The sequence below is a fragment of the Phasianus colchicus genome, chromosome 19, assembly GCF_987193195.1.
Source record: "Phasianus colchicus chromosome 19, bPhaCol1.hap1.1, whole genome shotgun sequence".
NCBI classification, from domain to species: Eukaryota; Metazoa; Chordata; class Aves; order Galliformes; family Phasianidae; genus Phasianus; species Phasianus colchicus.
The window spans coordinates 6,266,937-6,293,723 of record NC_143454.1 but is presented as its reverse complement, the minus strand read 5'-3'; the positions used below and the strand labels follow the sequence as shown (position 1 = coordinate 6,293,723).

General features: G+C 44.4%; 1 protein-coding gene across 1 annotated transcript in view; it reads left to right on the top strand.

The window, feature by feature from the left end:
- BRINP1 (BMP/retinoic acid inducible neural specific 1) overlaps positions 1–26,787 on the top strand; it is a 79,160-nt gene that overhangs the window by 45,306 nt on the left and 7,067 nt on the right. The window contains exons 3-6 of the mRNA XM_090121285.1: positions 10,632–10,822; positions 15,797–15,966; positions 17,138–17,243; positions 23,053–23,289. Of these exons, the coding sequence (XP_089977411.1) occupies positions 10,632–10,822; positions 15,797–15,966; positions 17,138–17,243; positions 23,053–23,289 (704 nt within the window). The remainder of the gene's footprint in view (positions 1–10,631; positions 10,823–15,796; positions 15,967–17,137; positions 17,244–23,052; positions 23,290–26,787) is intronic.

The window sequence follows — 26,787 nt, the reverse complement described above, 5'->3', positions numbered from 1 at the left end:
TTTTTATTTCCTCCATCAAAACATGTCTGAGATTGAAATGGCATGACTGGAAATGAAAATTAAATACATCAAAACTGATTTTGGTTGAAATGAGATTTTGGAGTGACTGGGGAATGTTCAAGGCTTTCTCACTGCTTGTGTTCAGGTTTCTGTTGTTTTTTTTTTTTTTTTTTGCTAAAGAGGGATGTAGTCTGAGGAAATGGGTCACCTTTTTCCTAGAGAAAATTTCTTTAATTTTCCTGTAATTCTGAAATGTCACAGGCTTTGGGGGACTTTTTTTTTTTTTTTTTTTTTTAAGTCTTGAACAAAACACAAATGTCTCTGATTATGGATGGTTTGAATTTTGCTGCAGCCATTCTCTGCAGCCTAATTTCTCAGCCTTTACTGGTATCTTCAGGCCCAGTTATCATCTGCATTCTGCGAGTTCTGTGAACTCTGTGAGAGGAGGCAGCCTCTGCAAATAGCCACTGTATATATCCTGGCTTGCTGGATATCACTGTTGAACCTGGAAGCCGTGGCAATGAGTCTGGATGTAAAAGCACAGCTCAGAAACCAAGCAGATGTTGAGCTGTGGAGCTTGGGATGAAAGATTTGTCATGAGCATCCCGAGGAACTGTGAGCAGGAACCCCCATTTACCCCTAAATCCCAACCAACTGTTACAACATCATAGGAATAAAGTAGCAAGGATCGGTGTGGGAGCAGGAGGTTTTGTTCTTTGATGGCAGAACAGATTTTGCTCACTTCTGCTCTCATTCCCCACATGCTTTCTGCACAAGGGGTTGCTGAAGGAAGTCAGCTGCTGAGCCCTCCCATCTCCTGTGTTCTGCTAAGGCTGGTGAACACATGCTGGGTCTGGGGGTGCCTTTAGGGGCACAAGTGACCGTTCTCCCCACCCTACTGCATCTCTGCAGGTCACAATTTGCTGTGCACCTACACCCAGCCCAAGCAGAGCCCCCAGAGGATCCCCCAGGAGCACTGTCTTCCACCTGAAGGACATTCTCCAGTGTAGAGCCCCTTCCCTTCATTTAACCTGGACTAAACCCCTCGCCCAGCCTGCAGTACGAGGTCCCTGATGAAAGCAGATGGTGTTGCCAACAGGCTGGCGTTAGCCATCCAAGTCACCCAGCAGCACCCACTGCAGCATCTCCTCCATCAGCTGAGAATGACTCAGGGTTGAGGGGTGGGCGAGGGGACAGCTTTGCCATCGCTGCTCTGGCTGAGTCCTCAGGCACGGTCACAGTGCCCAGATGGCTCTGTTGGGACATGCTGGGGGGCACAGCTGGGTGTAGGAGGGAGGAGGGGTTCTGTATTTAAACAACACATTTTTTTTTTTTCTCCTTCTGGCACGGCGAATTTGAAGCTTTGCCAAAAGCGTAGCACCACTGACCGGAGGGGGGTGATGGCTCCATTTTCTAACAACAGTTCAAATTTTGAAACATGGTTTCATGCTGCGTTGGAGAAAATTCTGTGCTTTTTGAGAAAAAGGGCAATCGAGGCTAAATTTCTGGTGCTTGCTTTCCCAGTATTGACAAATGCCGTGCTTTGGTTGCCAGTAGTGCAGTCGTCAGGTACCTGTGCCTGTAACATGAGAAATTAAAGTTCAAGTACGCATTTATCACGCTTTTTTTTCATCTGAGTTTACTGTGAATCACGATAAGTAGAGAGCGAAGCTTGGGGCTGTGGTGTTGCAAGCTGAGGTTATCAGCTTGCTGTAGCTAAAATTAGGGGAAAATATCACCAGAAGTCCAAACATCGTATCTCCAGGAAATGAAGCAAGCGCAATTTAATGAAACAACTTGTTCCAAACTGTATTCTTGTTGCAGTTTTTCATTCATACCGCTGTGCTCATAAGAATACTGGTGAGCAATGGTGAGTTTTGTGGCAGGGCAGACCTGGCCTGGTGAGAGGATAGGGGGACAGGGAGAGCTCACCAAGGCACGGCACAGAGCAGTCCTTCCCAGGGGGATTTTCTGCCTATAAATGAGAATGTCTGCCTTTCTTCCATTTGAGACTTGCTTTAAGAAATAGCAGAGTTAAATGTTTTCAAGTACTGTTCAGCCATGTAAGGAGGGTTTCCTGTGGATTTTAAACCACTGTCCTACTGGAGCCCAAACAAACACTTCAATATGAAGTTATCTCATTGCTGTTTCTTACCAGGCTGACTAACTTCCATTTTTCTCCCATGCTCAAACTCAGTGAGGTCTCTCACCATCCTATGCTTTACCTTTCTTTCAGCCCTTTATAATATACTGAGGAAAGGAACACACAAGAAGAGGAAGAGAATTGGAAGACAGAGAAGCTAATTTTGCATTAATTATCCCAAGTTTCCTCAAGACCATTCAGAACTCCACTGGTGACTCAGATGTTTCCATCTGTTGCTTCACACTGCTGGTCAAACAGTGTGTTTGTGGCAGCTCCTTGACTTCCCAGCATCTGCTTTCTCTTGAATTCTGGATCTTAGGATAGAAACTTAAATCCAGGAGATCGCGCTGGAACTCAGAGTCATCGTAGTCTTAACAGCAGAATTCAGCGTGCCTGGTTGGTAGACAAGTTTCTCTAGGCGACCTCAGATATTTTAATGGAGAATTGCTCTGGCTGCATCTCCTGTGATTGTTATCGTAATTCACAGTGAAGGAATGGGTGTCTCTGTATTGTCTGTTTCAGTGCTTGGAGCACAGGACCTGGCAGCCCATTAGAACAGCGTCTTCGGTAGCTTAACAAACCACGTCTGGTTCAGGCAGGCTTTTAGGAAGAGAACAGCAACAGAACAGACCTCTTCCTTTTGTTGCTAATGTTTGTTAAGCTGCAGCGGTGCTAACAACGCTGGAAGCTCTCATAGAGATGTCACTCCAGCTTCTAGCAGCCAGTATCAACTGCTATGTAAATTGTAGTGGCTCAAAAGAAGCGCCGTCAGCACAATGCTGAAAACAGCTGAAATGGTGTTAACAGTAATGGGAACTACTTACAAGCAAGTCTCCAGGGTGGAGGAAGCTTAAGTAGGCTGGTGTTGGAAAGGGCATCTCTAATGCCTGAGGTTTGTGCTGCTTGCAATGAATTCTGCACAAAGTGCATTATGGTGAAAGTTGAGTGGAACAAATGTCCCACAGGCAGTTGCACTGTAACCTGATGGGTGTGATGGAAGGGAATTGGACCAGCTGACTCAGGTGGAATATGAGAATGGATCAATAGATGACAGACAAGAGTGACTGGTGAGTTTACTCTGTGCTGAAGCAATTTGGAAGTTGCTGTATGTTAGCTGAGAGTGCAGAAATATCTAACTTGGGAGTGAGCTCATTCAGTGGATGGGATGGTAACCGACCCTACTGTGCTTGCTTATGGTTGTCTGCCATGGTAGCAGTTTGGATATTAAACCTGGAATCACAGCCACATCTTGGATACGTTGAAATTCAGTACTGAGCCAACTTAATAATGACCAAAATTAATGACCCGTCTTTAAACTCATACTCACCTATGCTGATTCACTCTGCTTTGTCCCTCTAGTAATACATTTATTCCGGTTTCACCTTCTTTTAAATAAATTGATCTTTCCAGCACCCAACAATTACTTGCTGTCTCCTGAGAGATCCAGGTGTAGGCACATCCTGACAGAGAACACAAGGCTCAGAGTCATGTTTGTCTGATTGGTTTTTAATTCACTGCTGGAACAATCTGTTTACCCAGATACTTTCAAGGTCACACGAAATCCACCTAACTTTGAAGTAATTTTCTTTCTTATTGTTTCTTGCAAACTTCATGTCATTCTGGACTTATTATTCATCTCTCTCTCCTTCTAAAAAAAAAAAAATGCAATATTTTCAGCCCCTGAAGAATTTTTTTTTTTTTAATTTTAGAAAAATAGCAGAGAGACAAAAGACAAAAGACAAAACTCAGGCTGAAGTGAATGCCTAGAACAGGGGGAGATGCTGAGGTCTCAGACACTTCAGCCCAGACCATATGGCCAAAGTATAGACCAAGGAAAAACAGCAGAAGGTTCTTTCACCGTCCTGAGGAACATGAAGGTGTCAGTCATTCAAAGCACTCTATTTCTTCTAGATGGGTATCTGGAGTCAGCCAGGCACTGATGGACTTTGCCTTGGGTTCAGTCCTGTGCAGGTGTACCCTCCTAAAGAAGTAAAACTGGCATGGGCAGCACAGCATTAATCAATAGATCAGTAGTCAATTGCTTTATCTTATTCACCTGCTGGCTGTCATATGGCACTGTCTGCTGGCCTGGTTGTTATGCACAATGTTAAGCACAAGATTTTCAGCTTAAATTATTCCTTTTTTATACTTCTTTAGATTTTTTTTTTCTCTTTCTTTTATGGCAAGTCCTCATCCTCTGTCTAATTTGGAACTTGTTTGAATCTATGGACTAGAGTTTTCGTAAACAGATTAGGGGGGATGAGTGCCAAGCCCTCACAGGAAACTAATTCTTGTAGGGCCTTTGAAAAGCTCAGCTTTGAAGGATGACTTCTTCATGCTGGCCTAGATAGAGAAGGGGCCAGACTGCAGAGGGAACTGCTGAAGGAATATTGCAATACTCAGCCTGGGGCTGTCTGGCATTTTGAGGGCACGGACTAGAAATAAAACATCACCAAGCCCACCATGACCACAGATAGCCAGCACTGGCTTGCATTAAGCCAGATCTGGTGGTAAAAGATAAGCATTACAGTGCTGCAGTCCTGCTCTGCCCTGCCTCCATAGCATTGTTTGCAGTCGGGCTCACAGCAGCCTGGACGAGCTATCGCCCTGGGGACTGGAGATAACTGGTACTTTGTGCAGCCCCTGGCTGGGACAATTAGATTGAGAAAAGGAAAAACAAACAGAGCAAACAAACAGAAATCCCAGCTCTGTTGTAGGAGCATCCAGGAGGATTTTAGAGGACACTGGGCTCAGTTCCTGATGCTATCAAAAAGCTTCTGTTTTACCTGGGCAAAGTCTGAATACTGTCTGTGTTCTAGCTCACATGCAAACAGCTAACACTTCTCTGCAACATAGGGGTGCCCCAAAATGTCAGCCTGAATGATTGTGAGGTACTCAGGTGATAACAAGGGGTAAATATGAGCCCAGGGAGATGTGCATACACCAAAACCCAAGAGAACAAGAAGGCTCTGGGAGCTCTCTATCTCTTACCTGGCATCCTACTGACATCACTGTATGTGCAGCAGGGCAGGTGGAGGGCATTAAGCAATGTTTACAACTTGCTATTACTGAAGAGAGTGCTGCCTCATTTGGAAAGGCTCTGTCTGCTCACCAGAGAGGTGAGAGGTAATGGCTTTAAGTTATGTCAGCTAAGGTTCAGGTTGGAAATTAGGAAAAATTTCATCAAAGAAAGGGCGTTGAGATATTGGAACAAGGTGCCCAGGAAGTGGTGGTGTTCAAGAAGTGGGTAGATGTCACACTCAGGCCCATGGTTAGTGGGCATGGTGGGGATGGGCTGGTGGTTGAGCTTGATGAACTTAGTGGTCGTTCCAACCTTCATGATTCTATGATTCATAGTGATTCTATGACCACTGGAGCTTTTGAGCTGTGTTCTATAACACAGATAAAGAACCACTGAGCAGGAGGGAGCCGGTGCCCTTTCCCTGCCCAATTCCCACTGACATATGCAACATCACAGGAACAGAAGGCATTGGGATGATATTGTGATAGTTATGGACTTTGTTCAGTTTCTCTCTATTCTGGTTTTTTTTTCTATCTTTTTTTTTTTTTTTTTCTGAACAGTCTGTGTCTCGTTCATTGTTTAATGCATTTAATTTCTTTTTGGTTTCAAGCAACGATCCCTGAGGTCTGTACTGAACTTATTTCTTCACTTACGTCCTTTGGTCGCCTTGGCTGTTTGAAGATGGGGAATTTAATTTGCTCCGACGGCCTCTCTTTTTCAGACTTCTCTCCCTGTTCCTGCCCTTGGATTCTCCTGCTGCAGTGGGGGTCTGGGTGATGTTCCCATTCTAGGCTTTTGACTTGTCTCTTCAGCATTTTCCCCCCTTTTTTGTGTGTGTTTCCCTGGAGGGGTCATAGCGCTAATGAGCGCCGGGGCGTCTCCAGTGACTCTGTCTGTCTGACATGCATGGCCTTGATGGCTAGCTCATTAACACAGACTCTGGGAGGGGGGGGAGACGTATTTTCCCAGATACAGCCATATAAAAATCAAATGCATCCCCTTCCTTGACAAAGGGAAAGGGCTGAAATATGCACATCTGCCTCCTTGAGGCTACTGCATGTACTTCATCCCTCGCTTTCCTCTCCCCTCCTTTAGGTACTAGCAGTGAGACACTACCCCTTCCAGCCATTAAGAGTAGAACTCTTCAGTGCTTTCACCAGATATTAAGAGAGCAGACTGCTCTCCACTGACCTGGCAGGCATTTTCCTGCGTACTCTCCCCATTAGCAAGGGCTGTCTACACTGGCGAGACGTTAGAGCATAAACAAGTGCCTCTCCTCCACTACTCAGACGTTAGCTCATAGTTCCTCCTTATCCCGTCTCTACATCAGGGATACAGATCCTTTCTCCTCCTTGTTAAGAGGTTTATCTCCTTTCTGAAGCCCATAAAAGCTTCCCCACTGGCAGAAGTTCAGGTCCTGCCCAGGGATTTCCCCCGAGGGTCACAAGACTGTATTAATCCCAACCATCATCAGGAGGTACCATCACAATACTGGCCAACTCTTTGCAACTTCTTCACCTGGAAAGCTAGCAAACAACAAAACGATTTTTCTCTTTCATAAAGTGCCTCGAGACCCGTGGAACCTCACCTGTGCTTTCTGGGCAGTGGCACTGATGCTGCTGAGAAGCAATGATCAGTGAAATGGCATCCGAGAAGGATTTCTGGAAGGAAGAATTTCAGTGCCTCTCTGCACACAGCATCCATAAAGCTGAGGCCTTGATGAGTCCTCCAAGGATTCACAGACTCAAGGATTCCGTGGTGACAATCAGATGAGAGCTTGTTTGCCTGGCCGGGTAGCATGGATTCTGCTTTGGCCAACAGCAGCTGCTTCTGTAGCAAATGCAATTAAGTCTGACATTGAAAGTTAATAGAAAACCTGTTCTTGGAGGTGTTTCTTCACAGATTTCAGGAGTTACTGGTTGGATTATCCCCTAAGGCTGGAATTAAACCGCTCCCTGTAAACCTTTTTTTTCAGTCACTTCAATAATTCTCACTCATTTCACCGGCCATATTCATTAATGTCAAGTCTGTTTTCCAAACTTGTACCATAATCTTGTCCTCAAGTGCATCCTACAGCACGGAGTTCTATGGTTTATATGGAAGATTGCTAGTATTCAGAGTATTGCTTTGTATATAAAATACTCTGGTACTGAGGAAGCCAAGTTTAAAATATGGAAAGGTATTTGTGGTCACTAATGAGGAAGCTAGACAGTACTGCATCATTTGACTGACCAGTCCCAGCCAAGCAACAATGCACAAGGAGAGAATACAAACAAATGCTATGCTATAGCCTAAAAAAATGCAGCTTAAAGAATGTCACTAAGTAAATCCAAATAATGCATAAATTAGAGGGAATTGCAGCTGGCTGTTAGATATTCCATGTGCTGAAGATAAACATCTAAGTTAGTTGCATAAATTATTCATCATAACATATTTGCTCAGCTTTTCTCATCAGCTATGAAAGCCACACATCTAGGCAACTGGAGAGGATAACACAACTGGGCTTTCACCTCCATGTTATGCCCTGAGAGCAGGGAGGGCTGGGGAAGATCTGCATGGGAAAGAATGAGGTAGAAAACCTCCCCTTCGGTATGATGCTTTAGTGTGGATGTGGATGCTGCTCAGGAATTCTCTACTCTGTGAACGGGGGTTGGAATTGTCCCTTGGTAGCAGGCAAGGTTGGTGATATGGCAGCAATTTCTCCCCCTTTTGCCTCGTGCTACTGCTGTCAAGAGATTATGTGGGATCTGATATTAAAAAAAGAAAAAACAACAAAAGAACACTTCTTTTCCCCTGAAAACACTGCTTACCAAATTGTCTTTTTCTTCTGTCTTCTTCCATCTGTACTGCCTACTGCGTTCAATGACACAGCCTTAACTGTAGCTGTTTGCCCAGTCCATCTCCATCCACTTTCCTTGGGCTCCTTGGGGGCTTTCCTTGGGTTTGGGTGTTGATATATCAATAAGACCCTACTTGAACAGCTGAATGCTTCAGCTGTGTTGGTTTTTTTTTGCTTTGGAATAGATATTTTGACAGTGTGAAAAGCAAAATATCTGTCATTTTTTCTGGCAACATGAAGTATTCCCACTTCCCTTTCTGAAAGCATCCTGGCCATGGAGGGTTTAAGTATCTCCTGACTTTACTGATAGCACTTCCAGGAAGCAGCAATCTGAGAGCAAAAGTACGTTTGATTTTACAGGATCTAAAAACGGTCTCTTTGGAGAGGAAGCACAGATGGCATTTTTCCTACACTTACAGTCTTTATGGTAGGAACATGGGAATTTCTATTTATTATAAAACTTTGCCTGTCTTTTAGCATCCAGATCTGCATCTTCCCATGCAGTGTAACTGCTCTGTCAGTGAGAACTGCTCTGTCCTGAAAGGACCATTCCTACTTTGTGCAGAGGGGGTTTCTTTCTAGAGCCAGGTTTGGGATCATGAATGATGAGAGCACCCTCACCCTGCAGTGTTGGACAGAAGCTCTCTTCACTTCTAAGGTTCTACTTATCATTGAAAGCAATTGTGGGACCCCCAGATGTGCCTCTTCCACAGAAACTACGTATTGGAGTTTTTTATAAAGCAGAAGAAACTGCTCCATGCAATAACTTCATGGCTAACATACTTGTTTCCATAGAAATTTTTGAGCCAATGTTCTGTGTTTTCTCCACTCATGATGCTAGATCCTGGTTTGCTCTGTCCCTGCCCTTTTCCCTTCCTTTTTTTCCCCTCTTTTTTTGAACTTTTGGCAGATATTTTTCTGGGAAAAACCTATGCTTCTGCAGATTTCAAGTTTTGACATTACTGACTTCTAGAATGTTATCAGAGGGGTGTTCTGCTTTGGGCTATTTACTTGGCTTGTGAAAGCCTAGGAGCTACAGAGGGGGCATTAGCTCAGATGGAAGGAGACATTTTGAAGTAAAAAGCTGCCACTTTGCTATTTTAATGAATGCAACTGCTCTTAGGCAGCCTGGGGTGTTGTGATGGTATGCAATCAAAATAAATACATGCATAATTGCGTTAAGTGAAAGAACCTAATACACATAAAATTGACTGGGTGTAGAGTCAACCTCTGAGCAGAAAGCTCTGCTGGCTTTGCAGCTCACTGATGGTACCTGCAGATCTGCCTGCATGTCAGGTTCTCCTCCTGCAGATTGGGACTGCAGGTGCTGGTTGACAAACAATGATAGAAAGTGCTATGCCAGTGCCACGTATTGTCATTCCTATTATTTAAATGCAACTTTGTCTTAAATCCCATTTACAGGAATAATTGAATGATAAGGGGCAGAGAAGTCTGTGACTTGATTATCTGGGAGATGGGTTAAGATAGCGCAGGTGCATTGTAGGAGAGTGGTTATAAATAATATTCTTTCCTTTTTAAGAAGGCCTTGCTCAATATTTTTCAAAGGGCATTATCAGGTTTCTCATCTTCCAGGTGCTCAGCTGGTGATGTATTTCAGAGGCCTGGTTTTTAGTTCACAGGTGTGTAAGGTTTTCTCAAGACACTTGCCTTTGTGTTGTTTCAAAATGGACACTTGCAATGAAGAGCTGCTCCTGCAAACATTTAACTTTTTTTTTTTTTTTTTTTTTTTTTTACCAATTGCTATCAGTTTAAAAGAAGGGATTTGAAAATCAATTTATAATTAAAAAAAAAAAAAAAAAGAAAAATGAACAAAACTTTATTTTCATCCAGTCCTTCTGCTTACATTTGAATTGATCCTTTTAGATGGTTTAGCAAATGTGCTGTTTTTCGAGCTTTTCTTTTGCTGTACTTCTTGGTACTGAGAGATGTTTGGAGACAATGCATTTCCTTCTGTCTGTTTTGCAAGAGCAGTAGCTCTAAATACCAGGATGGCTTGTGAATGCGAGGACAGGAGGATATAGAAATGGTTGGACCAATCTAGGTCTCAAGTATATCGAATGTTCTGTTCTTTTTTACTCAGAGGTGGTGAGGTGCTGGCACTGCTGCCCAGAGCAGTGGGTGCCCCATCCCATGTCCACAGATAAGGTCCCACAGGTGGGGGGCAATCAACTCTCAACAGAGGTTGGAACTGGATGATTTTTAAGCTAAGCCATTCCATGATTCTATGATTTGGTGGCAGAGAGCAGAATGTGCTGCTTTAGGGAGAGATGTAATACCCCTAAGTATGTGGGGGTATAAGGGCCAGCCTGCTTTCTTTGTAGGGAAATGCAGCACTCTGCAAGACACCTCTGGAGATTCTAAGGCCATCTCCTCACCATCCCAGACCCCAATCCCTGAAGTGTGTTGTTGCCCTGCAGTAACGTCTCAATTCTCTTCTCCTCTCCTCCCTTTCTGTCTAGCCCTGTAGCCCCGTGTGTGTATCCATGCGGGGTTGTCCAGTGGGATCATCATCTCCTTCACCATCCTCCTTCCCTACCCTCAGGGGCTCTCCTTGCCCCTCCGGACTCAGCGCCTCACTCCTCTTGTGTTCCTGTCTTGTCATGTAGGGAGTTTGCCCGTTGGAAGGTGAGGAACACAGCCATTGAACGAAGGGACCTGCTCCACAACCCACTGCCCCTGATGCCTGAGTTCCAGAGGAGCATCCGCCTCCTGGGCCGGAGACCCACCACGCAGCAGTTCATCGATACCATCATCAAAAAGTACGGCACCCACATCCTCATCTCTGCCACCCTGGGAGGTAGGTGGACATCCCGAGCTCTTCTCTTGCAGCGGTGTCAGTATGGGTTGGAAAGGCTTTGGGCAACACCCAAAGGCCATTGGCCACGCCACGTGGAGGCCCCCAACCCAAGACTGTCTCATCATTAGGATTAAAAATCCCCGGAGTACAAATAGCCTTTGCAAATGAATTCACAGAGCAACGCGTGCACGTTCAGCATCTGTGATACGTGTGCACCTGTGCTCCTCTGACAACAGAGTGCGTGCTGGTGTGCAGCAAGATAAACGTGCTTCATTTAGCAGGAGCCTGTCTGCCGCTCCTCTGCCCCTGTCCTTAATTTGGCAATAGAGTGGGCTGATTCCTATTTTTGCGGTGTGAAACAAAATGCAGAGGGAAGACATGCTTGGTTCTTGCTGGAACTGGAAGAATTGTAATGAGATTCAGGAGAAGGAGTGGGTGCAGCAGGGGAAGAGGTGGCCAGGGAGGTCTGGGCTGAATGCAGAAGGGAAAGCAGCAACGTGGACCCGACTGCTGGAAAATCACGACTGACTAAAATTTAAAGTGGACAGACAAGGACTGCAGAGAGGTTTGTATGTGCAGGCAGAATTTGTCTAGTGGTGACAGAAGACAGAGAACTGTAGGGCCATTAACCCACGTGAGTGCACTGCTGTTGGTGCTGCATTAACATTTTGAGTACTGAGAATACGAGGGGTGAAAATCAGCATCTCCTCTTAAAAATTCATGATGATTTCTTTTTTCATTATATCATTTTTATCGTTCTTTACTTTTTTAGGGCATGCATTTAAATTCCTTTCCTTTGAGAACATGTATCCATAAGGTTGCTGCACTGGTAAATGGTTTGAATTTCAGTAGAGTTTGTTGCTGTTGCTCTTGACCTCCACCCTTGCCACACTGTGAAGTTTGTAGTGAACTTTGAGGAATTTCTGGCTGTCTGCCTATTCCCAAAGCTTTCTGCAGATGCTCAGATGAGATGTAGATGAGATTAGATGTGTGCATGTGATTCATGCACAAATGAGGTGGTAAGTAAATTGGCGCAGTTCCACTGAAGGCAAATGACCTCTCGTGCAGCGTGCATCCTTCAAAGAACCTCAGGCTGCTCCTCCTGCCCAGCCATTCAAACTGGCTGCTCCATCAGCAAGAAATGTGAGGGAGAAGGTCTCCATGCACTGAAGTGCATGAGCTGTGCCTGCATCAGGCACTGAAGAACTTGCTGTAAGGATAAAAACCTCTTAATTGAGGAAATAGTATTATTTAGGACTGTATTTTATAGAGCCCAAATCAGCCAAGTAGGAAACTAGGAAGGTGTTGGGAGTTTTCTACTGGGGCTCACTTTCCTTTCCATTGACATGCCTCTTTTTCCTTGTCTCCCTGTTCACATCCCTGGAAATCTGAAATAAGAAAGACCTTTGATGTTGAAATATATTTTTAATTTTGCCTGGGTGAGGTTGTGAATTATTCACAGTGGCTTGTTTCTTCTGATTTTACAACACAACAGTTTTAAATATGCAGAGACTTGCAACAAGAACTGGTATTGGAGAGGAGAGCAAACTGCTCTATCAGCCCAGAGCACGGTGAGCAACACTGGGGGAAAAAAGAATTTATCTTGGCAGTGGCAGCCCTACAGAAGATGCAGATGAGGCTGAGCACACATTATGCACGGAGGGCACACTCTTAGCACAGTCTGTGGGCTAAACAAGGCCACTGGGGCATAAAACCAGACATGCACCGACCCTCCTAAGACCTCCAGGAGATCTCCTAAAATAAATAAGTTCCAGGACTCCTGCTTTGGATTACAGGGGCCTGATGTCTTACGTTGCAAATGAATGACAAATGCAGAAGAAATTTTTTTGCTTTTCAGTGCTATCTGTTGCACAGACCCCAGGAGGCTGGGTGATGGATCAGGCCAGCCCAGGGCAAACACAGATAGTTTCACACCTGGCCACATAAGAAACAGGCTCCATGCCTTTCATGGAGCATCCAGATCCTTGTAGAGTCTAAAATCCAGCTGTACCCTAGTTTAGTTCTGACAAAGGAACTGGTGAAGGGTCGTTTCGAGGGCATCCATGCTCCAGGATGGAGCGCACAGAGCTGAGAGCCAATTTGCAGGGAAAGCCCTGAAGGAAAGACAACTTTGAACATAGCATCCGCTTAATAAACGAGAAATTAAGACTTAATAATGCAGCAAAAGTCTATTAACCTCTCTTGATCTAAGGGTTGCTTGTTCACGCGCACTCTCCGTGGGGATGCTGTGCCTTTCCTGGTCTGCACACATGTGCACAGAATGGGTTTCCAGCTGTGTTATCTCTGCTCAGCACCCTTCCCTCCCAGGGACTGAATTTGTCCTTCAGGAAAAGCATCAAATCTCAAGGGCTTTACTTTCCTCTCCTTCTTTCTTCCTCCCAGTAGAGGAACTCAGACACCTCAGGGAGCAAAAGTGATGACTTTTGCAGTAAAACCTTTCATCTACAGCACCTCAAAGCATTGGGTTCTTCTTTCTGATGTCTAGGAGCTGTCGCAGTGGCTCGTTGTTGTCTGGGGGGTCCAAGGCTGATTCTGACTCTGAACTTGGTGTCACTGTCTGAGTAGTTCAAGCCAGGTTGCTCTCTTTCCAATGCATCTCCAGTCTCAGCGTTCTTCTAGCTAATACATCTCAGAGCCTGCACTGAAAAGCTCCTGAGTGTTGTGCTTCAGCTATCAGAAGGAGGAATCAGGGTTTTTTTCCACAGACAGCTGCTTTTTCCACTTCCTTGTGAAACCCCAGTGTTAGTGCTGCTTGAATCCTGCAGGTTCCTCAGAGAGCTGCAGCTGAGGAGCATTACACCAGGTCTTCCCTTTCCATTTGCAGCCTTGTGCAATGGAGGTGAAGCCCTATTTATGTCTGCAGCATCTCCACACGGCTAAATAGCTGAGAAATACTTCTGCCCCAACGCACACCACTTTGCTCCCCCAAACCTCTCCCACGAGTCTGTCCTTCCAGTGGCAAACAAGCTGCCTGATGAAAATTCACAAAGCCTGACCTTCCTGCAATCCCCCTGTGAAAATCCACCTTGACAATGAGACCTGGAAGTGCACTGACAGCAAGAAGGCACCTGGCACTCTGTGACTGCTGCTTCTCACACTAATCGCTGTCATCTCATTGCTCTGTGCTTTCCTGAGTGTTTGCTATATGCGCCAGTTGTGTCTCATTGGATACTTGGATTTAAGTCCTCCAGGACAGGAACTTTGTGCTGTTCGTGTGGATGCGGCAGAGCCTTGATCCCTGCCAAGGGCTCCATGCGTTGTTCAATGCGTAATGATGTTTAAAGTGAAAAGGGAGATCAGAGCCTGGTCATTTTCCAGGAAAAATATTTTCCTGGGAGTCAATAATGATGGTGCTGTTTCTGCAACAAGTTAATATATAAGATAATATATAAGAGTATGAAAGAATGAGCACTACATGCTGAACTTCTCCACTATGTTCTCATGAAGCCAATTACAAGATTTCAACCAATCCATTATTTTGATGAAAAGTATCTTTGTTCCATCAGAAATTTCCACGTTTCATCTCAAAGCCAAATTCTCAATCCTTGACGTATCAATTGCTAGGAAAAAAAAACAATAAAATCCAATAAAAATATTTTGATTTTCAGCCAGAATCTGTTTTAATTCACACATTTGGTTTCCAGATAAGATCTGGAACATGTCCAGAAAAAGGGGAGGGATTACAAAGTTTTGTGGTTTTTTTTTTGTTATTTTGTTTTTGTGTGCGTTTTAAATTTTTAATTTTTTTATTTTTTATGAAATTAAAAAAAAAAATTTGGACAAATCAAACTATTTCAGCTAATCACCAGACGAAAAATACTGCAAAAATTCTGAAGAGCAAAATATTTCTTGGCCTAAGAAGTAGTGATGAGGGTTTTTTTTTCTGACCAGGCCATCATTTCCAGGGGCGATGAATTCATCAGTGGCTCATCTATCAAACCTCCATCAGAAAGCTATGTAGAAATGGCACATTACTACCTTCAGCATCTATTCTTTTCATTTACTAAAATCAGAGCTTCACACGTTGAGGAGACAGGATGGTATTCTATGCCTCTGATGGATTTTCATTTAGCTCACGTAGCACAAATTGAACTTTGAAGTAAATATAACTTCTCGGCTTTCTGTCCTTTTCATATATCTTTTAGATTCATGTTTCTGATAACATTCAGGATGCCTGGTGCTATCAGATCTAACTGCCTCGCTACCAAACTCCCTGTGCTTACTGGCTCAAAGTCACCTGCTATCCCTTACCCCACACATTATCTCTCCCTACTTGAATTCACCAAAAGAGACACTAGGACGGGAAGCAAAGCACAAAGGAGACTTGGTTTAGCTTAACTTTCTCATTTTATCTTTCCTCTGATTTCTCCCCTTCACACCCCCTCCATCCTTACCCTTTTTCAATGGCCACTGGAAGATAAACAGGTACATTCAGTATTAATTTGTCTTCTGTACCCACCTATATGCAACTTAAATCATTTATTTCTGCTAGAAACCACTGTAGAGAATTGCATAAATAGCCTCTGCTCCTGCCAGGCATGCATCATTCTAGATGCACTTCCTATAGAGAAAAGCGTTCCTTGCGTTGGCCAAGTGGTCTGAATCCTTTCCATCTGTTGTGCTGATGCTCTGCTGACTGATAAACATCCAAAGTATCATCTACTGAACTAAGCAGAGCTGATGTATGATCTAGTGGATGTACTGGCTGAATAGAGAAGGAGGTTCTAGCTCCTTAATACTGATGAGAAAAGGTGGATCCATCTAATAAGTGTTTTGTGTCAATATTTTCCTCCTAGAGGTATAAAATAGGATATCATAGAATCATAGAATTGTAGAACATCCCAAGTTGGAAGTGACCTATAAGGATCTTTTACACCAGCTCCTGAAATATGTTGTCTGTCCTACCGGGCAGCCTTCTGGCCCTGCTGGCAGCTCTTTTTCTTCTCACTGCAGGAGAGGAGGCCCTGACCATGTACATGGACAAAAGTCGCCTCGACAGGAAGTCAGGAAACGCTACCCAGAGCGTGGAAGCTTTGCACCAGCTCGCTTCCTCCTACTTTGTAGACCGTGATGGCACCATGAGGAGACTCCACGAGATCCAGATCTCTACCGGAGCAATCAAGGTACTGTATCTAGCTACATATTCCCAAACCAATAATGCAGGGGTTTGGCAAGAAGCAGAAATTCTGAACTGAACTGCTGAGACAAGTAATGTCTGGAAAGAGGTGGGAATTCAGTGTGATGGTTATGTAGGCTAGGAGATTTCCACTACGTGTGGCAGTGACTGCTGGAAGGAAGAGAGGGAACAGATAACCCAGAACAGCAATGAAAATGGGAAAGGCAGGTCTGTGAAGTGGACAACCCATGCAACCCAAGAATATTTTCCCCTGGTGGCTAGAGGACTGATAAACATCTCTCTGATGAACTCACTGCAAGAAAAGGTGAAAAACTGAGTGTGGCATTACCAAGGCATCTGGAATGAAATGGACTGAGAGACAGCTTGGGGGTTGGAGCAGGAAGGATGGAGAGCTGCTCAGAGCATACAAAATAGGGAAAATGGCTCTGCAGACAAAGGCTGCCTTCTCTGAAAGCAATCATCCTCTACTGGGGAGGGATTTTATTGTTGCGGAGTTCACTCCAGGGAAGGTGAATGTGGATGGAGTTGTCATTGTTAGCCATTTCTGAAAGGTTTCAGCTCTTATTATTGTTCTGTGGTGTCTCATGGCTGAGTCTGTTCCCTCCTGGATGGGAAATCGGATTGAGATATTGAAACAGTGACAGCAGATAATCACCCTCTGCGAATTCAGGAAGGGCAGCTCTCCTCCATGGCTGGAAACCAACAGCAACAGCCACAGAAGCAGCACTGCAGGTCATCTGTGCCTCCTTCTATCCTTAACATGAGGATGGTGTGTGCATATGCTGTGGGAGCACTAGGTGCCATTGCAGGCTGGCAATCCATCTTGCATCTTGTTTTCCATTAAAAGAAGCCAGGGAATAATTCCTCTTCTGGTGTTCTGCACTGGAGATCCTCCTCATTTCCAAGCCCAGAATAACAGGCTGTTCCATAAGAAAAGCAGGCACAAGTCACTCTGTTCCTTCCAGCACATGGGTGCTTCAAGCATTAGCTATGCCTGTCCTGTGAGGAGCATATTTTCTCAATTACATAAGATGAGTTTTGGATTGCATCAGCTGGTGGCAATGGGTCAACATATCACAAAGTCTGAACCTGCCTGGAGAAGACGTGGTGCTGGAACCAAAGGCAACACTGTTCTCTCTTTTCTACATCCTCTGCAGGTAACAGAAACTCGGACTGGCCCCCTGGGCTGTAACAGCTACGACAATCTGGACTCTGTGAGTTCTGTCCTTCTGCAAAGCACTGAAAGCAAACTCCACCTGCAAGGTAGGACACAGGAAGAAGGGAGAGGGGCAATCAGGGCACGGAGTGGAGGATGCAATGAGAGAGGGTTGACTTTTTTTTTATTTTATTTTCCCTGTTTGCTGTGATTACCTTCTGCGGTTCAAGTTCCCTACAGGATTAGGGCTCAACAGGGCTAAGCTAAAGGTGGAAGAAACTGCAGATTGGGCCCGAGCAAAGAAACTGGGTGTCCCCTTCTGTACTGAATTTTGACAGATTTCTGTGGATTACGCATACAGCAATACAAATAAATGTCACTTTTTCCATTAATATTGATGGGGCATACTGCCCACATCTCACTTTGTCCCTCTGTATAATCAATGAACGTACAGATGTTATAACTATGAAATATACCAGAGAGTTTGGCTAAGCAGTTATTATACCAAAAGAGAATAGATAGAATGCTTTCTTGTGTCCTGTAAAACTCCAAAGGAGGAATCTCCATCAGAGATCCTTCCCCATTGGTAGTCAGCTCTTAAATGGGTCCAGAAGTGGAGCCAGGCTCCACCCCTTCTGGCAGCACAGGAGAATTGCCTTCACCTGTGCTCCTGTGGCTGACGCATTGCTCGCCTCAGGTGATCAATCAGAGATTCAGGCTGTGATTCAGCAGTTCCCATACACCCTCTCAAACTGATTATTTGTGGAAGAGCTGTGCAGATCAATTTTTGGGACTTTCTAACGAAGATAATCTTTGGGAAAAATCACGGAAGTTTTATTTGGAGGCTGGAAGCCATGGCTTCAGTCCCACCTGGGGAACAAGTCCAGAAGTCTACAGTCAGAAGTCACAACTGAATTAATAAATAAAATAAAGCATGCTGATTATCAAATAGTCAACTTCGGTAGAAGGAGAAAATTCAATGGGTGCATAATTTCCTGAGGTTATTTCCTATTTTTTTTTATAAACGAAGGAGATGTGGGATTTAATTGCTCATTTGCCCAGATGTTTTTATTTCTGGAATCTTTGTACTTGCACAAACTCTAATTTTTCAGATGAATGGGCTACATTACATCCTCAGCTTTAAGTGTAATTTGGCGAGTGCTATTTTAATCTTGGTTTCAAAGAAACTGGGTTTAATTTACTGAGTCATATTATTATTGTTGTTATTATTTGCCCTTAAAAATAATAGGCAGGTTGCTTTCACTTTTCTTGTGATTCTTGAAATCACTGAATTTTGATACTTAACCTAATTAACAATAAGCAATTTGAGGCTTTTTGTATACTGTGGTGATGATTGTTGGTAATGAAATCCGAAGAATGACACATCAGCTAAGTAAGTAAAGAGCTAAATAGACTGACAGCTTGGTTCATGGGCAGACAAGTGGGTAAGTAAGTAAATCAGTAGATATCTGTTGGCTGTCTGATCCTAAAAGAAAGAGAAAAAGCAAGATAGCTGGAAGGGAGAAGAAAGAAGTGGGGAATTTTAGTAGAGAGAGGGCAGGTAAGGCGGGCAAGGCAGCAGACAGAGGGATGTGGCAGTAGGAGCTCATGGTCAACAAGAATTGGGTTTCATGGAGTTACACGGCAAAACCCAGGGGTCAGACCCAATCCAAGGGAGACAGTGATGGAAGGAGGGAAGGCGAAAGCTGTTCTTAATAGGACAAAGTGACCTTTAAAGCTACACCTGAGTGTTTTCTTTCTAATCTGGAGAGTGGCTCTTGGGATAATTACCCAGGATCCTTTCTCTGCTCTGAGAGGCCTCATTAAGAATTAGTCACAGGACTGTGGGTAATGGATCGTGACCGAGTCTCCTCCGATCTGATTAGCAGCCAAGCAAGAGCTGCTGACAGAAATCCATGTCACTACCTTTGCTCTGGCTCTGAGGTTGGCTCAATAAAAGAGCAGCATCTTCATGACAGGGAGGATTTCTGTCCCTCGTTGCAGCCCAGGCATAAGAGTCATGTATTCAAAGATGTGCCCATTTGGGCTCGGTGGCTGAGCCCAGAGCTACCTCCAGACCTCCATGCAGGGTTTGGGGAGGTCAGCCAGCCTGGAGGTGTAGGGAAGGACTGGACAGCACATATAGCACGAGGCCCAACACCTGTAGTAACATGGACCTCTATAACAATGAGTGGGAAAACAGGAATTTCTGCTTCCTGCCAAACATTGATGGGCTGAAACCAGAAAATCAGAGTGCAAAAAAACAACAGTCAGAAAAGTTCTGCAGAATTAAAATTCCAGAGGTGGCTGCTTGGGCAGTCTGACCATCTCTGTCTATATTGCAACATGGCACTGTTTCAACAAGGTAAAATCCCTGTGCTGTTTTAAACACTGCAACATTAATCAGGAGATATTGCACATTGGGTAGTTTGTTACATCAAATATGGTAATGGAATATTAAAATTCACGTCACAATTAATATTGAAGTCTTCACCAAGATGGGCAGAGCTGTAATGACAACGAAAACATTTCAGCTTTTCAGCTGAAACAAAATGAGGGAAGTATGAAAAACACACTTAGACCTTTCCCTGTCAAAAGTGCTTTTTGAGTCAACATGTTCTCACAAAATGCTTCAATGAAACTGCATTTTCAACAGAGAACTCTTCTATGGAAAATGTTTCAAATAGCTCTAATTTAGAGCAGGGGAAATTTACCTCTTTTAATGCAGGAAGCCTTTTGTATGCAGTCCAAAGCCAAACATCTCTCTCTAATAGATTTTTTAGGTGAATTAAGGACATGTTCCCTTGTCAGACACTTCATATTCTGCCTGCACTTTTCAAAGCCAAACCTATACCAAACCTGTGCTCCTCTTTATTTTTAAAGAGGAACTTTACACTTCAGAATTCCCCCTTCTGACCAATGATATCTTCAAAACCAAGGCATTTTCCCCATCAGTAGTCACCAGCAAACATGCCTTCTTCCTGCACTGTCAGCTCCCAGGGCTGCCATGAAGGAAAGAGCCAATTCCTTGTGCACCTGGCTTGCACTGAGGTGTTCACCTCATGATACTGGTTCATGATCCCAGTCTTTAAGGCCAGGTCAGATCCCTGCTTGGCTGCTGAGACGGGATTAATCAGTAGATGACAATGAGGGAATAAATAGCAACTTATTTGCATGTTTGTAGGAGTCAGAGACAATACCTAGGGAAATGATACAGCACCGTGAGTTGTTTTGTTAGGGCTGAGGCTGGCAGAGGTTTTTTTCTGCAAGGAAACTTTTGGCTTGAAGATCTCTAAATAACATGTAATTTCTGTCGTGCATTTGCTTGAGTTCTGAGTTTGGAGTAGGTACATGCATGATTCAGTGGGTGGTTGGATTTGTGTGTTAATGTGTTCCAGGCCTAAACACGTATTTATGTGCTTCTTGTTAAGTGCTACAATTATCTGCACGGATTTCAGCAGAACTCCTTGCCCCATTGAAGTTAAGTATTTATACAGGTGCTTTGCTGAGTCTGACTGTCACTTAAACAAAGGGTCATTTACACTGCCGTGGGAAAATGAAATTATTTCTTATAAGAGGTTGTCTTGGAAACATTTTTCAGAGACCACAGATTTCACAAACAAAAATCAAATATTTGCAGTGTGGGATGTGACCATGAGTTTTATTTTGGAGATTACAAGTTATTCGTGTTTCTGCATATGCTGGGACACATTGCATATGTCTTTTCCAATAGAAAGTGGTTTCCCTGCATCTTTACTGGCTTGTTTTCACACCTTTCCACTCCAGAAAAAGTCTGCAAAGCCTGTGCCGTTCGTAGCTGGAACCAGACAGCATGTTGGTGCTCTTATCTGAGTTAAAATTCAAACAGAAAACACAGTGAGCTGAAGAGCCTGTGGGCTTTTGAGCTTCATATTCAAAGGTTGAGGCCAGGGCAGGTTGGTCCTCCGTGAAGCAGAAAGTGGAAAGATTTATTCACGGGACTTGGACCATACATAAATAGGGTCAGTGCACAGCGAGGAGCCCAGCCCTATCTTCGGTGAGCGTGAGAGCTCAGGGAGTGCAGCAGCCTTCGGGCTCTCCAACCTTCTTCTGTAGGTCTCAGTTCTCCAACAGCTCAGTGCTTTCTTTCCAATTCCTCAGTGTCGGAGCCTGGCAGAAAGAACCATCCCTAATGTCAGTGTGAAGGTTTGAAAAGAGATCATCCTTCTGCGGTGGCTGCTTCAGATAAATCCCTAAAAGAGCCTGAACATCAGCCCTTCTTGCAGTCAGGAGGAGGAAAGCTATGTTTTTAATTCGGATACATCTCAGGAAAGAGCAAAGAAACCTCAAAATGCTGCTGATGCCCTGATCCTCCTCAGACTAGCTCTATGATGTTTACAGAGATGCTGTAATCTGCTCAGCCTCGTGCATGCTCCCTCCCCTCCTAAGGCCCAGCCTGAAGCCCTGCCTCATGTCACAAGCTGAGCTCTGCCCCGTGCTCATCCCGCCTGGCAGCTGCCACCATTCTGAGCCCAGCTGCAAATAGGGTCAGACAGGGCTGCCACTGGGCATGGTGAGCAGCAGGGGGAGAAGGGATGTCCCCGTGGTTCCCCTTGCCCCCTGATGCCCCTGGGCCTGGGGGACCCTGCCAAGGCTGAGGCATCTGTGTGAAACCAGAGGGCAGTGGGCTGTGTGGTGCTCAGGGGCCTGAGGTGAACAAGACCCAGCACAGAGGTGGGCCTGAACTCCTGGACGTCAGCATGGCCCTTCCTGCCCTTCCTGCACGCTCTCACCCTCTGAATTATTGCCTTATTTTCATTCCACTCCAATGAGCTGTCAGCAATGGATACGGTAATTCAGCGCCGCAGAAACACAAACAGATGGGTAATTGACCCGCGCGCCTTCGTTGCGCTGGAGTTCAGCGCTGCTGTTCGAGCCATAAACTCCTCTCTGCCACTCTGCCATCCCTGGGCCATTTACAAGGGATGAGCCCACGGGCCTCCTCCCTCCCTGCCTCACACACCCTGAGTGATGCTGACAGCCCCGGCGCAGGGAAACAGCTGTGAGTCCTCAAAAGCCCCAGGGCTGTCTGCAGGGAGCCCGGAGATGGCGGCCGGAGGAGGAGAGGCTGCAAAGGCTTTTGTGTTGTACACAGGGCACGCAGGGAAACTGCCATCACGTCCTCGGGTACCCGAGCAGGCATCCGCCCACACGTGTGCCTGCACAGATGGATGGATGCACAAACACTCGCTGCAGAGAAAGAGAGCTGGGGATTGATCTCTCAGCTAATGTAAACGTTCCGAGCACCACTGAAATCCCTGGCACTAAATCCATTTGCACTTTTATAGGATTTGGCGAGTAGCCCTCCTAGCAGGGAGTGAGCTGGAAAGAGTCAGGTACCCGGCTCCTGTATTTATGCTGTGGGAGCTGGGCACTTAACTCTGCAAGGCTCTTTTAGAAATCCCTCCCCATATTATTTTCCATTCTTCTGTTTTCCTTTCTCGTCTTTTTTTTTTTTTTTTTCTTTTTTTTTTTTTCAGTGCATAGTTTTTGTTTCTGTGGTATCAAACCTCTCCCAGAACAGCATGATGCTCATCACTTCTGAGCTAGTGCTTGGCTGCAAAGCATAAAAACCAATACATGGGGTAAGGGAGGCTTTGCTCTCAGCTGCTTCACACCATAGTGGGATCCAGGACTGGGAGGAAGAGGGGAACTGATCTCAGCTCATCTACTGCTTGCACCCAAGGTGTATATTTTCTAACCATCTTCCTTACCCATGACAGCGCTGAGAGAAATCTCCCAACAGCTTTTAATTCATCAGTATCACTTCCCCAAGCTGTTAATGAAACAGGTTTTGAAAGCAGAGCAGATACCTGAAATGACCTTTTTTTTTTCTTCTTTTTTCTTTTTCCCCCTACATTCGTGCTTCGTTTCCAGGTCTCCAGATCATCTTCCCCCAGTACCTACAAGAGAAGTTTGTCCAGTCTGCCTTGAGCTACATCATGTGCAATGGGGAGGGCGAGTACATCTGTCGGAACAGCCAATGTGGCTGCCAATGCGCGGAGGAGTTCCCACAGTGCAACTGCCCCATCACCGACATCCAGATCATGGAGTACACTCTAGCCAACATGGCCAAGACCTGGACAGAAGCCTATAAAGATCTGGAGAATTCAGGTAACCAAGGAAAACACGTTTTCCAATTGATTTCTTTCAAACAAACTATACTAGTTGAGAATCATTTTCTTCCCCAGTGTGGTGTTACGGTCTGGATAAAAAATAGATGATCTCGAACCCCAAAGTATGATCTTGATTGTGAGGGATTCTTGTTTTTTTCTCTATACATGTACATATAAGACACACACTGCACATAATGATATGTGTAAGAGATATTTTCCATAGAAGATTTTTTTTTTAAATTAAAAATCTGATTTTTCAATCCAAACCAGCTCAGAATCTCTCTTTAATAGCCCTACAGAGAAACTTCCACAATATGAATGATGCAGAAATTGCTTTTCAGATTTGCATGAATGATTTATTCTGCTTTGGTGAAAGGCAATTCACGGGGAGAGCACAGGCCAGATGACACCTCATTTGAGACAGAGAGAAGGGAAAATGACTTCTCTCTCCTACAGCACTGATGTCTGTTGGTGTGAACATTTCTCTTCCTCCTCTGCTTTCTTCCAGTGCTGTCAGTGTCAGTGCATCGATGCTGAGCGGGTTGGAACTGGATGATCTTTAAGGTCCCTTCCAACCCAAGCTGTTCTTTGATTCTGTGATGCTGGCAAAAGCCATAATGAAGGCTGCTACATTTCTCATGCAACACGAGACGAAACAGCCTCGTGTTTGGGAGAGCAGTCCAAGCAGCAGCCAGTGGCCCAAGGTTGATAGACGACCACCTGGATGACAGCTGCAGGGCACATACTATGGAGATCCACAGTCTGAGGCAGTTCCAGAAGCAGGCTAGTAGCAGAAGGGCTCGGTGGTTTTCAGGTTATTTCTGCAGATTTATGGATGGAGCGGGAACAGGAGGGTAAAGCATGGACTGAGCTCTGCTAGCTCAGTACTGTACAAAACCCACGTTACTTGTTGCTACCTCTGGTATGGGAATTCCCCACAAGCTGCTCAAGAGCCATACATTGGCCACCACTCATCAAATCCCTTTCCAGGGGTTCTAACCCAGACACATTGACGGTTTGCCCTATGGAGAGCAAAGAATTACAGTCCCCCAGTGACTGCTTTACTATTGCACTGGGCACTTGTTGCAATTGATCTAAGCAAAGACTGCAATAGATAATTATATTCAGTCTCCCTTGCCTTGAGATTTCAACAGGAAAGGGTGTTTTTCATTTGCCATGTTAAAGTGACACATTGCAGTGCAATTCTCTGCTGCGCTGTGGCCATATTCCGCCCAGTACTGGAGGCTTTTCAGGGCTAGATGGAGTGATTATCTCTATGTTTAAAGCTGCTGCATCTCGTTCATCGTTTTGTTGCATCATGTGTGAACTCATCCTTTGAGATGAAAGTTGCTGTCACAAAAGACTATAGTACTAGTGTTTGGCTTCTTTGTTTTAATAAAAATTCCCAATAACTGGAGGATTTTCTTTATAATGAACAGCAGAAGAAAAATCTCTAATGACATCTGAAGGCTTTCTCAATAAAGAGGGGTGAAAAGCACATGAATGCTCTGAAAGCAAATAACATTTGTGCAGGAAGATGCTGATAGCCTAAAAGATCTATATTCTGTTTCTGATCTGTGTTGGGTTCCTACGTCAATTCAAAAATAATAATAATAAAAATAAAGCAAAAATCATGCAGGGGGATAGAAATGGATGGTGTGATTTGGGAGAGCAGCTCCTCCAGAGGTGGGACTGTGGACCTGCACTGCCTGCAGTGATGAGTCATGCCCAGCGGTGGGGTGAGTCAGCAGAAAGGGCTGTGGGGCATTCTGGGAGATGTAGTCCCAGCCATATCGTCAGCAATATCCTCTGCAACAATAAATACAGCAGCAACAAAAGGAAAACAACCTGATCAGTGAATTGGGATCTTCTGGGTTAAGAATGAACTATTCCCAGAAAAGTACAAGGCTTAGCACAAGCTTGGCTGGGGGGGCCTCTGGAGATGGCTAGAATATAAATAAATAATGAAGAAATACTTTCTGGATAGTCTTTTCTTTTTCTTTATTTTTTCCCCCTTTTTAAAAAACAACACCGTTCAGCTGTTAGTTTGCCAGATTTCTTTGCTCATTTGTTTTTCCCCCAGCGTTGCACTGCAGTATCAAAATGTGCACACTGCACCGAAATTTCTCCCTTACCCGTCTCTGTGAAAAATGTAGCACATTCATCATCGGAGGGAAAAAAGCTTGGTCTTTTGCACAAACAGGCTTTTGAGGAAATTGATTTATAAGGGGCGGGAAGCAAATGCAAGGCTTTTACTGCTGAAAGGTACCAGGAGTAATCAGCATGGTCAACAGAAGCAATTATACATGATGATAGTTTCAGAGGACCACTGCACGGGAGAGAATCATTTTTGGGGAGGAGAAGGGCACTGAAAGCAGCATTAGTGATGGAGTGAAAAGCTGAGGGATGATTAAAAAAGCATCTCCCAGTTATCTTTTGGGGAAGAAGACAAGCAGATATCCCGTGGATCATGATAGCGCAATGGTGATAATTATTTTTATTAGGTGCTCAGTTTCACTGTGTGACAAGTAAGACATGATCATCCATTTACCGTCTGTATAATGATCCCACCAACTAATGCATAGATATCCTTTGTTAAGCAGTTAAGAATGAATTGCAGATTGTTAAATAATAGGAAAACTGTTATGCAAATATATATAGTCTTATGAATTCACATATACGAGCTTTGTACAATAGGCTCTAAATTATCTGCTTTGATAATTCTATGTAACACTATGGATTATTTCTTCTTTTTAGATGGCTGCCTTTTCAAACTTTCTTTTTTTGCTTTTTTTTATTTTTTTTTCCTCTTTTCCTTCTGAAAGTGAGATGAAGATAAAATTTTTAAATAATGAGGAAAGGAAGAATGATAACTTACTGGAAAGGGAGGCTGTGTTTTTTCACTCAATGCACTGTGGGTTGCGATGGGGGTTTGATCCAACTTGTCTTAGAAGCAGTGACCATCACTAGCACTAAATCCAGTCAGCTGTAGTTTTGTCCACCAGTCTAAAGTAGGAGATTCTTCGTCATCTCTGGGCAGCCCATTCCAGCACTGCATTACCTCCAAGTGAAGTTTTCCAACAAGTCGCTTGAACTTCTCAAGATCGTGTCCTTGCTATATCATCTATCTCTAATTAAGAAGACTTTCTCTCCTTCATCTTTGTAACTGTTTTCTGAGAAGTGTCATTAGATTGCCCCTTGGCTTCTGCTTCACCAGATTAAAGAAGTGCAGATCCCTGCACGTGACCTGGCAGGACCTGTGCCGAGGCCCTCGACCACCTCTATAGCTCTCAGCTGTGCCCTCCCCAGTTTCTCAACACTCATTTTTAATTGGGTGTCCCTAAAACTGGATGTGCAGCCTCAGGAGTTCCAAGAAATAGGGAATATTTACTTCTCCTAATCTACTGGATTTAGCCCCATATGCAGTTTGCCACAAGGGCAGAGGGAACATGGTGTTGACCCACCTTCAGCACGGTGCTCACCGCAAAGCTGGGAC